The sequence below is a fragment of the Vipera berus genome, assembly GCF_964194415.1.
Source record: "Vipera berus genome assembly, chromosome: 1".
NCBI lineage: Eukaryota > Metazoa > Chordata > Lepidosauria > Squamata > Viperidae > Vipera > Vipera berus.
In genome coordinates, this window is record NC_138202.1 from 77,010,719 (window position 1) to 77,024,052 (window position 13,334).

The window sequence follows — 13,334 nt, forward strand, 5'->3', positions numbered from 1 at the left end:
TTTTGTTTTTTTGATATTGTATGTCACTGAGAATCCTTTGGGATCGGGATGAATTCTAAGTACTGCCAAACATAAATTTATATACACAAACCAATGAGCAAAATACAGGTTCCACATTAATAAGCATGTCTGGTTTCTTAGTATATTTTGGGAGTGACTGTTGATTACAGAATCAAAATATTACTAGCTTTAGCCAGTGAAATAACAGCAAACAAGAGAGGAATATCTTGAACTTCAAGGGCATGGATCAGCTTGAAAGTTTAATGTTGCCATTCATGATTTGGATTGGAGATGCCATTTCAGTGCTCTTGAAATGTCAAGTTCACTTCTCTCCAATCCGCCCTCTAACTTCTAGATCTAAACTGAGTGGAAGTAAAAAACACAGATAAACTGCCTGGCAACCAGGACCCCATCACCATTTCAACTGGCATGTAAGTGGGAGGGAAATTGTTCCAGTGCTCCATCACAGTCACATTGCTTTTTAAAGAGGAAAATGAGTTAAAAATTAGAGGATTAGTCAAAAAAGATCAGAAATGGAATTGTTAGGAGGATTAGTTCTCTTCAACTGCAACAAAGATTTATTATACACTAGGGTTATGAATGTATTCTGAGTTAAAAGTTAAGGAAAGCAATTGCTTGAAGAGTGGAAAATTTACTTATTTGATTTCCCATTTGCTTTTTTAAAAAAGTTAGAAGAATAAAATACATGAATTGGGGTGGCGAGTTTGCTGGGTGACAGGAACCCAGTGATATCACAAATTATGTAGCCTGGCTCTGGCCAAAATGTTTAAAAACTAACAGAAACATCAAAAGGGGCTAATTCATCCTTTAAGCACCTCTTTTTCTTCTAATCTATCCTTCATTCTGCTGGTTGGGCACCAACATACGCCCTTTTCTTCTCTGTTCCCTCTTTTATTTATTGTACTATTCCAAAACATTAAATATGTACACCTGTTCCAAGCACACACCCCTCAAAGATTAAACACACATTTAAGAAAGTTTAATGAGGTAGAATGGTGGTGCCAAATAATCTTAGTTCTCCCACCCACCTTTAAGGTCAAACACAATCTATTGCTAAGTTTTGAAATGGAAGCTAAATTGCACAATGAATTCATCAGAGGTAAAGTGGGTTGGCTGTGCCCACCATGGGCAATAACATTTGAACTGTATTCAACACCTAAGAGCTGTGAGGTAAGGGATATGATTATCTGTTCCCAGCTTTCAGCATTCTGCAGCATATAAGAAGTCAGACAGAACAGGATTGTCAAGCACCATTCCAAAAAACTTAGGAAGCTAAGAATAAAAATGTCTTAATGCAACAAAAGAACAGTGCAAAGTGAAGGCGACAAGCCGAGTTATTGTGGAGCTAAGTAAGCACACAGAAAATTACTGCAGCTATATGATGTTCATTACCAAAAATTTTAAAAAAAATTGCCAACTGATCAAAAGAAAATCACCTGGCCTGCTTCTATGTCTTTAAGAGCAATATAATTTCTTTCTAGGGTAGGATGTGAAAATTTATCTGTGCTGATCCCTGAAAATTAAAGATACTGGAGCCAAATTCTTTTCAGTCAGTTGGTAATTCCTCTGCAGGAACCTAGCTGGAGTTGGAGGAGGAGCAGCAAAAAAAGTAAAGTATGATTTTGTGTGTTTTCATTTATTTATTTATTAATGGGATTTATATCCCGCCCTATCTCCTGAGGGACTCAGGGCGGCTAACAACAAAACATATAATAAGTACAGAAATTAAGATAAAAATAAAATTAAAATCATCTGTGCAATAAATTAAAATTAAAAATTAAAAATAAATTAAAAATTGTAAATATAATTAAAATGCCTGTCAGTCCAGGTCAGCCAGTTGGAAAAGGAGTGTTTTGAGGCCGCGGCGAAAGGACTGGAGATTTTGGGCCATCCGAAGTTCAGGGGGGAGCTGATTCCATAGGACTGGCGCTCCCACAGAGAAGGCTCTTCCCCTGGGGGTCGCCAGCCGACATTGCCTAGATGACGGTACCCTGAGGAGGCCTTCTCTGTTTTCATCCTGCAACCTTTATATTTCTCAGGAACGAGGAAGACAAAGTGGTGTCATGAGCAAAGAAGTTAAGCGTTGAGAGGGAAGTGAAATAAAACTGCCCTTCCATCTGCTCCCATAAGACAATGTAAACACAAATCTTTGGCAGGATGAGAAGCCCTGCTCAGAATGTGAAACTCCCAGCTGACAAGGCAGTCACCAGACAACCTTTGAGCCCTGCCCTCGTGACAGCTGAAATCCTAATTGGGGAGATAATCACCAGATCATTCACAGGTGTGGGAGTTTGGCTTTGAAGGAGAAGCTGGCAAAAAGATCTTCCAAATTTTCACTTGACTGCTGAAAATTGTTTCCCCCCCAAAGCCAGGTAATGTTTGCCCCGTGGCTTCTCCACAAGAAACCATATCTGCAAAATAGGATGGGTTTTCTTTTTACCACACTAAATATTGCAAGTATGAGGCACGTACTTCATATCTAGTAGGCGGTGCTAGAAACGTAATGATCGGTGGTCATGTATTTATGGGCAGCAGCTGATGCTAGGCTGTTGTGACTTTTCTTAGCCAGTTTTTGATTTGTGAATCGGGTGTATGCTAATTTTGTTCCTCTAGTATATTAGATGAAGGTTGAAAACCCCAAAACAGTTCTGTTCAGGAAACTAAGATTTAAGGCCCCTTCCTGCTATTTTCTCCTTGATCCTTTTTTTAAAAAAAATTGTGATCTACTTTTCACCTTTTTATCCATGGAATACTCATGGGGATGAACAATAAAGTAACATATAAACATTTAAACTCCCATATAAGGTTCATGTTAAAACAGATAGTTCTTTAGCTATTCTGACATAAAGTCCTTCCACATGCTCCAGTTTAAAGCCATAAATTATGTTCAATAAACAATTAGCAATAAGCGTAGTCCTTTCAACCTGGATACAACATGTTCCTAGTATCAAGCTTTGTTTGTTTTCTGGTGAACTTCATAAATCAACCTGATCCACAAACCAGCTTTTATTCTTCCTCTAGTAAATTTTGAGATGCCTGTAGAAACAATCCAACTTTGCCTATTGTGGAACTTTCCCTTAGCAGCACCTATAAATAAATGTGAGAATATTGCCTCTCCAAAACTCATTGTCTAGGTTTGTGTGACATAAATTGGCCAATCACAATTTGCATTGTGAAAATACAGCTTATGTAAATAATGTTCAGTGTGTCACATAAGCTTGAAGAATTGAGTTCATTAAACCACAGTTACTGTAAGCACATCATTCAACCACCAACACTATATGCAGCAGCACATGGAAACTGTAATGGCTCAAAAAACCCAACTCTGGATGAGGGTTTTTTTTAAAAAAAACAACCAAATAGCACTTGAATAGTGAATTGGAGCGTTTGCATGTGAATTCTAGGAATGAGAACTGTTTGGATCTAACATTTGGGTGCAGGTAATAAGGGAATTGTAATGTGGCCTAGTGTTGACATTTCTCTCTATATTACCTGAGATACTGGAGACTTTAACCAATGTAAATTTAAATTAATATGAGAGTGGTTAAGGTACCTGGCTAGAAATTGGAAAACCATAAGTTCTAATACCGCCTTAGCCATGAAAGCCAGCTGGGTGATCACCTCATAGGGTTGTTGTTGTGGGGACAATGAAAAGGAGGAGTATTATATATGTTCACTGTCTTGAGTTATTTATAAAAATAATAAAGGGATATAAAATAAATTTCTAGCAAGCAACTTAGCTAAACATATAAGACACAACTAAATAACAAATGGAGGACAATTGTACTTTAAAACTACAGGTACTATAACAACATTTGTAAATGGAATAGATTGCCTTCAGAGGTTGTGGGAGCTTCATTACTGGAAGCTTTCAAGAAGAGACTGGACTGGTGTAGAAATGGTGTAGGGTCTCCTGCTTGGGTGTGGGGGCAGGACTAGATGACTTACAAGGTCTATTCTATTCTATTTTGTTTTGTTCTGTTCTGTTCTGTTCTGTTCTGCTCTGCTCTGCTCTGCTTTGCTCTACTCTAAATATGAAAGTCTATGTTTAATTTTGGAATACCATTGGTGAAGTTTACAGTTTACACTAAACCATGGTTTTTTGAAGCACATTCCTGTTCATCCATTACACTAAAAAATAAATTTGTTTACAAACAATAAGGATTGAATTCACTGCAAACTTATCTATTGCCTGGCAGTTTGTGACTATAACCTGTGTTAGTATGGGTTTATAAGGGATATATTAACCGGTTGACACAGTGATTTGGTTCATCTGATAAATCATACTATAGTTTGGTTTTGTATTAGTATACAGTGGTACCTTAGTACTTGTCATTAATTGGTTCTGGGAGGTGTGACGAGTACCAAAACCAATAACTGCCAAACAATTTTTTCCCAGAAGAAATAACGTATTAATCACAAGGCAACTGACACTGACATGATCTAGCTTGCACATCAAATACCAAACGACAAGTATTAGGCCAAAATGTATATATAAATTAAATTTATATATATATTAAAGTACAGTGGCCTTTATCAATTCTTTGTTCTTGACAAAAACCTTCCCCAAAACTGTATATATTGCACTGAAATATGAATTAACATATGTCCAGCACATATGACCAGTACACCCTGTTTTCTGCAAGGTAAACTATGAATGTAACATCCCATAAAGATTGTACCTGCAGAGGTCTCAATGGTACAGAGCTAATAGAGGAAAGGGGCTCATCAGAAGGACAAATCCTCCTTAACAGTATTTAAATGCTGTAGTGCCACCTGATTTATACCTATTGTAGTAACTCTTCTGCTGAAAGCTCATGGTAATCAAACATTTATGAAGCCAAATTAAAAATGCAGAACAGATCTTATCAAAATGATTAGGGGGCTGGAAGCTAAAATGTATGAAAAGCGGTTGGCTATGTCTAGTCTATTGGTATGTCTAGTCTAATGAAAAGGACTAGGAGGGACATGATAGCACTGCTCCAATATTTGAGGGGCTCCTACAAAGACAAGGAGGTCAAACTACGGTACTTTCCAAAGCACCAATAAGCAAGACAAAAAACAATGGTTGGAAACTAACAAAGGAGAGAAGCAATCTAGAACTAAGGAGAAATTTCCTAATGGTGAGAACAATTAACCAATGGAATAACTTCCCTTCAGAAGTTGTGGATGCTCCATCACTGAAGGCTTTCAAAAAGAGACTGAAATGTTATTCTATTCTATTCTATTCTATTCTATTCTATTCTATTCTATTCTATTCTATTCTATTCTATTCTATTCTATTCTGTTCTGTTCTGTTCTGTTCTGTTCTGTTCTGTTCTGTTCTGTTCTGTTCTATTCCTACTCCTATTCTTACTCCTATTCCATTCTATATTGTTTCAAAAATGAAAGTGTCCCCAGTTTCCATGGCATGACCAAAGTTGATCTAAAGACATAAGAAAAAGTTACATTGTCCATGGGAAGCCAGCATGCTAAGTTCTCTCCCCAGTTTACACTTGCGTTTTGAGATGTGAAGAACATTTTCTATTTTAAGAGAGCAAAAATTCAAAATATTTCTGCTGGAGACTGAGGGCCAATGTAGCCCAGCATCTTGGATTAGATCTGGAATTCTGTGGGGTTTCAAATGAAAGTTTCTAATTACTTGTGGTTCTTAATTCTGTGTGTTTTCATATCCCCGCAGACAAAGGGCTCTGACATGTATGACTATGTGCAGTTCTGTGAATGTTGTTCATGTTAAAATTTATAAAGAGGAAGAGTGCCATTTAAAAAAAGAGTATTCATTATCATTACCAAAGCTTCCTTTTTCATTTGAGCTTGAAATGGAAGAAATTAAAAATATGAACACCAGGTTATCATGCAACTTGTGAAAACAATCTTCATATGTACTCTGATTGCAAGGATTTGCTCACATTTTATGATGGAAAAAGCTGGCAGCATCCTCGAGGCTGTGATATTTTTAGATTAGTGGGTGTTTGGTGCTGAAAGATTATTTGAATATTTTGAAGCAGAATCTGCAAGTCTTTATTTGCAGGCCGAGCTTCTTAATTCAATATTACTAAGATTGCTGTGGTGTTGTACCTTCAGAGAACAGCTCAAAAGATTTTCTAGTCTACTTTTCCACACTGAACTTTATAGAGCTATTAGACACATTTGATTTCTTGAGAGATAATCTGTTATTAGTTATACGCCCACTTCTTCCTCCCAGGTCATGCTGCTATCACCAATGGGAAGCCAGTATTAATTGGAATTGCTGGGACAATGGGGTGAAATCCTATTTATGGGCCTTGATAGAGCAGTTCCCAGAGGCAGTACCTGTTGACAACCCCTTTACCTCTTGTGACGTTTTCTAGACATAAAAAATGTTGTTTTTTTTAAAGCAAGCTACTCTGAAGTTTATACATATTATTATCTGTAGCTCAGAGTTGAATTGTGGAGTATTGTATAGTCCCCAAAAGAACAAAACAGAATCAAAACAAGATTTTGCCTTCTTCCATTGCAAAGCAGAGCTAGTGCCAAAAAGATTTTCTGTTGTTGTTGCTTTCCCAGTGACTAGAAAACATATTTTTGTTTGTTTTAGAAAGCAAATATCCTTTGAACATAAGACTGAAATTAAGTCCCCTGCAATATGACTTCTTCCATCCATTATATACAATATTATAGCTTATTATTACCAGGCTGTGGCTGCAGGACTGGAAAAACAGATTGAAGTGAGGAGCTGCTGTCATAATTTCTCAGTAATGCAAATTCTGTACAAGCCCCCAGAGAAGCCCTTTTAGCTCGGGTAGAAGACCTCTGCTCACGATGGGAGGGCATAGCTGTCACCATTCAGAGATAGATAGTGGGGCTACACAAACATTTACTAAACTAATAACCTCTCAGTTAAATAATGAACAATCTGAAAAACAGAGCTGATGCTGCATCTTTTTTTAATTTTGCTGCTTGAAAGCGATTGCAGAGCCAAGAGAAGAAGGAAAGAGTGATATATTAGAAACAAACAGGGCAAACATCAGTTGCCAGACTGAATGGAAACAGTATGTTGCAAAGAGAGGAAATCCACAGATGCAAAGCCCGCAATAACTCTTAATAAAATACAATACAGAAAATAGGACTTAAGGATCTCCAAAATACATTATCTTAAGAGTTGGCAATAATACAAAATAAAATTCATTATGTACAAACAATTTCTGCTTTTGGTCTCTGTACAACAATATGAATTTGAGGCACATGTGGACAATTCACAGAAGTTATGACTAATGGCAAGGATGTCAAAGATACACACTTTCTGAGAAGTGGTTCTTTATGCTGGTTTCAGATTTTTGAAGAAGTGGATACCTAGAAAGTTGTGGTGTTTGTCCTAGTGGACTTTAATGAAGAATTGCTGGGGAAAATTTCTGTATGTTGACTATTGAAATGGAAATCATTGTTGAACTATGCTGATCTATCTGTCCCAAATGCATATATATGTATACTGTGGGGGGTGGGAGACATTGAGATGCCCACTATCTTTGGTTGAGGAGAAACATTTGTAGACATGGTCAAACAAAATTTCTTAGTCAATATAGAGACTGGTCCAGATGGCAATCTCATTTTTTAAAGGGAACAGTGTAAGATAAAGAAGGAACTCATTGAAATGGGCTGCTATTGGACTATTTGAAAGAAAAGCCAAAATTTAAAAAAACATTTAAAAAATATTAAAGATCACAATGAATTTTTGAAAAGCTCCTTATTCTTATTCTTCAGACTGTGGTTCCAATCATCAGATAAAAAGACTGATTTTATTGATTATGATTTCTGTTCATGAGAAACATTTTTTAGAAGACTATTTTTTTTTCTTATCTGGACATAAATGTGATATGGTCATGTGGTAATGTCATATTTGATCAGCAAAAGAGTATCTTTTTGAAATATCCTCTTAATTGGATATTTAATTGTAAAGTACACAACTATGTAAAAAACTGAGCTAATCAGTAGCTAAACAGGAATGTTTCTGCTGACATAGAAACAAAAATGATTTGGGAACGATGCAATTGTGTGACAGACTTCAGTCCAGGCAAAAGTGGCTATGGGAATCACAAGTGAGAATACATTAGAGGGTTGAGGTGCTATCCCTGATTATGGAAAATGTTGTGAAGCCTGACAGAAAGATCAGTATTGATACCGGGGCCTAAGTATGAGGGAATAAGTGACTCAAGGCCAGCTTGGAGATGTCTAGGTAGGGCATCTCCTTCCACAGTGCAAGCCTGTTCATTTTACTCAGAAATAATTCCCACCAGGTTGTATTTATGAGTCTGTTAGTTTAGACCTGTAATGCAACCCCCCCCCAAAAAAATCTTGCAATCTTAGCCATGCTTACTTAGAATTAAGAATGATGCTTACTTCTAAGTAAGCATGCAGAGGATTGCAATGCCAGTCATATCACTAGAAAAGGATCCTGCATCCAGATGGAAGAGGCCCGGAGAATTTGCAGCTGCTACAAATATTCAGCTGTGTCACTGGAGGTTCCATCTCTGCAGAAAAATAAAACCAAAACATTAGCCATTTATTTTGTCAACTCTAATTCCCTCTTCACATCAGTCAAAGACCTTTGAGTGGATTTTCCCTCCGCCTTGGTTGGATTCTTTGGCAGATTCTTTCAGTTCCTCAGAATACCTTGATCTCTTCCTTATTTTCCATTGTCCTAGTCTCACATGTAGTGTCAGATATAATATTTGCTACAGTCTGTCACAAATTGAATAGCAAAGGTTGTCTTTCAGTGCTATAACTGAACATATGTGTCTGCAAGGAGCCCCTAGCTCAATTCCTGGCAATGGTTAAAAAAGGGATAATTAGCAGGTGGCAGGAATAATAGAGGCTAGAGTTGGCTAGTAATTCCAGAGATTCTTTGGAGAAGGCCAATCTAATCAATCTGACATATATTTAAATCATACACAACATGTGTCTATTCTGATTTTTAACATATTTTTGATAGACATTGAAAATTGTTCTCTGTTAATTGAGGTTTCCATACTCTATAGAGCTTCCTAGCCTGAGATTTTGGGGCGAATCAGATAATTTACAGTTGTAGAAAAAGAACAAAAAAGAAATCATTCATTCTAGTTTGAGATTTTGTGGTACAGAGCTTGCCATAATGCATGTACTCAAAGTACCACGCAACTCCTTAACTGTTTCCGCTGCGGCAGATCAATAGTGCTACCCTGCTGGAAATTGAGAGTGAGAAAGTCCAGCCTGTTCTTTATCTTTAATAGTAGACTGATTGGCAGAAGAAATAAGCAATGAAGGTTTTGATAAAAACAAGCATGATTAGCTGCTGGGGTTTGCAATCACTGCAATCACACATGCCTAAGTATAGGGATTGGTTAAAAATGAGACAAATGTATTTGAGGCCTAGATAGGAATGAAAGTCTTGATACAAACAATCCCAACATTGCTTACCTCTCATGGAAACCTTCCTTGGAAGGAGTAAGAGCTGAGCTGGTCTGGTTCTGATTTGGACCTGTAAGATGGGTTTTGTTCAGATACTTGACTGTTTCACGAGCCACAGCCAGGGCACTGTGCACATCCGCTTGTGGCTGTTTCTCTTCTTCCCCGTTTTTTTCAGCTTCCCACTCTTCAGGATGCTCCACAGAAATGAAGGAGCTGTAGGTCTCCTCTAAGGAGCCCCTGTGCTCATCATAGAACAGCAGGCTCCGTGATTGGACTGCAGAAAAGAAGAGCTTCATTAAGCAGGAAAAACATGTTGCCCGTTTATTTGCTATGTCTTTATACCAATAAATGTCACTCTTGTAATTTCTGCCTGTCATGAAACTATATAAGAGTCAAGCTGCCAAATAATTGCCTAAGATCTAATCCAGTTTGGCTTATTTCCATTTTCTACTATATTAACATAAGGCTGTTCTATGAGATCCCTTCATGGATTACTGCCGCCTTCATGGATTACTACCCCTTCATGGATTACTGCCTTGTCGTGGCGAAGGGGCTTGCGTAATTCAATGAAGCTATGAGCTATGCCGTGCAGGGCCACCCAAGACGGACAGGTCATAGCTGAGAGTTCTGACAAAACGTGATCCACTGGAGAAGGAAATGGCAACCCACTCTAGTATCTTTGCCATGAAAACCCCATGGACAGTACCAAAAGGAAAAACAATATGACGCTGGAAGATGAGCCCCTCAGGTCGGAAGGCGTCCAATATGCTACTGGGGAAGAGCAGAGGGCTAGTACTAGTAGCATCAGAAAGAACGAAGCGACTGGGCCAAAGCCGAAAGGACGCTCAGCTGTGGATGTGTCTGGTGTGAAAGGAAAGTCCGATGCTGTAAAGATTTTTTCTCCATAGGAACCTGGAATGTAAGATCAATGAATCAAGGAAAGCTGGACGTGGTCAAACAAGAGATGACAAGACTGAACATCGACATCTTAGGAATCAGCGAACTAAAATGGACAGGAATGGGTGAATTTAATTCAGATGACCATCAGGTATACTACTGAGGGCAAGAATCCCTCAGAAGAAATGGAGTAGCCTTCATAGTCAATAAAAGAGTAGGAAAAGCAATACTGGGATACAATCCCCAAAATGACAAAATGATGTCAATTCGAATCCAAGGCAAACCATTCAATATCACAGTAGTCCAGGTCTATGCCCCAACCACTGGTGCTGAAGAGGATGAAACTGACTGGTTCTATGAAGCCCTACAGCATCTTATAGAACTAACACCAAAAAACGATGTCCTTATCATCATGGGGGATTGAAATGCTAAAGTAGGAAGCCAAAAGATAACCGGAATAATAGGCAAGTTTGGCCTTGGAGTACAAAATGAAGCAGGGCACAGGTTGACAGAATTTTGTCAAGAGAATACGATGGTCATCGCAAACACTCTTTTTCAACAACCCAAGAGATGGCTCTATACATGGACATCACCAGATGCTCAAAACAGAAATCAGATTGACTATCTGCTCTGCAGCCAAAGATGGAGAAGCTCTATACAGTCAGTAAAAACAAGACCAGGAGCTGACTATGGCTCAGACCATGAGCTTCTTGTTGCAAAATTTAGGCTTAAACTGAAGAAAGTAGGGAAAAGCGCTAGGCCACTCAGATATGAACTAAATCATATCCCTGATAAATGCACAGTAGAGGTGATGAATAGATTTAAGGAATTAGATCTATAGACAGAGTGCTTGAAGAACTATGGACGGAGGTTTGCAACACTGTACAAGAGGTAGCAACTAAAGCCATCACAAAGAAAAAGAAATGCAAGAAAGCAAAATGGCTGTCTGGGGAAGCTTTGCAAATCGCTGAGGAAAGGAGGGAAGCGAAAGGCAAGGGAGAAAAAGAAAGATATGCCCAACTGAATGCAGAATTCCAGAGAATACTTAGAAGAGATAAGAATGCCTTCTTAAATGAACAGTGCAAAGAAATAGAAGAAAACAATAGAATAGGGAGGACCAGAGATCTTTTCAAGAAAATTGGAGAGATGAAGGGAACGTTTCATGCAAAAATGGGCATGATAAAGGACCAAAATGGCAGGGACCTAACAGAGGCAGAAGAGATTAAGAAGAGGTGGGAAAATTACACGGAAGAACTATACAGGAACGAACTTAACGTCCCTGATAACCACGATGAGGTGGTCACTGACCTCGAGCCAGACATCCTAGAATGTGAAGTGAAGTGGGCCTTAGGAAAGCTGAGCAACAACAAAGCTAGTGGAGGTGACAGTATTCCAGCTGAGCTATTCAAAATCTTAAAAGACGATGCAGTAAAAGTGCTACACTCAATTTGCCAGCAAATTTGGAAAACTCAACAGTGGCCACAGGATTGGAAAAGATCAGTTTACATTCCAATTCCAAAGAAAGGCAGTGCCAAAGAATGTTCAAACTATCGCACCATTGCACTCATTTCTCATGCTAGTAAAGTTATGCTTAAAATCCTACAAGCTAGACTCCAGCAGTATGTGGATCGAGAACTACCAGAAGTACAGGCAGGATTTCGAAGAGGCAGAGGAACCAGAGATCAAATTGCCAACATACGCTGGATCATGGAGAAAGCTAGGGAGTTCCAGAAAAACATCTACGTCTGCTTCATTGACTATGCTAAAGCATTTCATTGTGTCGATCACAACAAACTGCGGCAAATTCTTAAGGAGATGGGAGTACCAGACCATCTTATTTGTCTCTTGAGAAATCTATATGCGGGTCAAGAAGCAACAGTGAGAACTGGACACGGAACCACTGATTGGTTCAAAATTGGGAAAGGAGTCCAGCAAGGCTGTATACTATCGCCCTGCCTATTTAACATATATGCAGAGCACATTATGAGAAAGGCAGGGCTAGATGAATCAAAAGTTGGAATTAAGATTGCCGGGAGAAATATCAACAACCTAAGATATGCAGATGATACCACTCTAATGGCAGAAAGTGAAGAGGAACTAAAGAGCCTCTTGTTGCGGGTGAAGAAGGAGAGTGCAAAAGTTGGGTTGAAACTTAACATAAAGAAAACCAAGATCATGGCATCCGGCCCTCTCAATTCCTGGCAAATAGATGGGGAAGAAATGGAGGTAGTGACAGATTTTATTTTCCTGGGCTCCAAGATCACTGCAGATGGGGACTGCAGCCAAGAAATTAAAAGACGCTTGCTCCTGGGGAGGAAAGCAATGGCAAATCTAGACAGCACACTAAAAAGCAGAGACATCACCCTGCCAACAAAAGTGTGTATAGTCAAGGCTATGGTCTTCCCAGTTGCAATGTATGGCTGTGAAAGTTGGACCTAAGAAAGACTGAGTGCCAAAGAATTGAGACCTTTGAACTATGGTGCTGGAGAAGACTCCTGCGAGTTCCTTGGACTGCAAGGTGATCAAACCAGTCAGTCCTAGAGGAGATCAACCCTGACAGCTCTTTAGAAGGCCAGATACTGAAGTTGAAACTCAATTTTTTTTTAACAACAAAAATACTTTGGCCACCTAATGAGAAGGAAGGACTCACAGGAGAAGAGCCTAATGCTGGGAAAGACTGAGGGCAAGAGAAGAAGGGGACAACAGAGAATGAGGTGGCTGGATTGAGTCACTGAAGCAGTAGGCGTGAGCTTAAATGGACTCCAGAAGATGGTAGAGGACAGGAAGGCCTGGAGGAATGTTGTCCACATGGTCGCAATGGGTCGGACACGACTTCGCAACTAACAACAACAATGAGGTCTCATCATTTGGCTTCAAAAAGCAAACCGCAAAAAGCAAGTCTCTTCCCCAAACCCCTTATTCAGGTGCAAAGTTTAATTCTGACCGTTAGTCTTCAAAAGGCATAACTGATAGCACAATTTGTAATAAAATGC

General features: G+C 38.9%; 1 protein-coding gene across 1 annotated transcript in view; it reads right to left on the reverse strand.

The window, feature by feature from the left end:
* Positions 1-6,940: 6,940 nt before the first annotated feature.
* CREB3L1 (cAMP responsive element binding protein 3 like 1) overlaps positions 6,941-13,334 on the reverse strand; it is a 104,185-nt gene continuing 97,791 nt past the window's right edge. Inside the window, exons 11-12 of the mRNA XM_081337356.1 lie at positions 9,454-9,718; positions 6,941-8,528 (exon numbers count right to left, since the gene is read on the reverse strand). Of these exons, the coding sequence (XP_081193482.1) occupies positions 8,492-8,528; positions 9,454-9,718 (302 nt within the window). The 3' untranslated portion in view covers positions 6,941-8,491. The remainder of the gene's footprint in view (positions 8,529-9,453; positions 9,719-13,334) is intronic.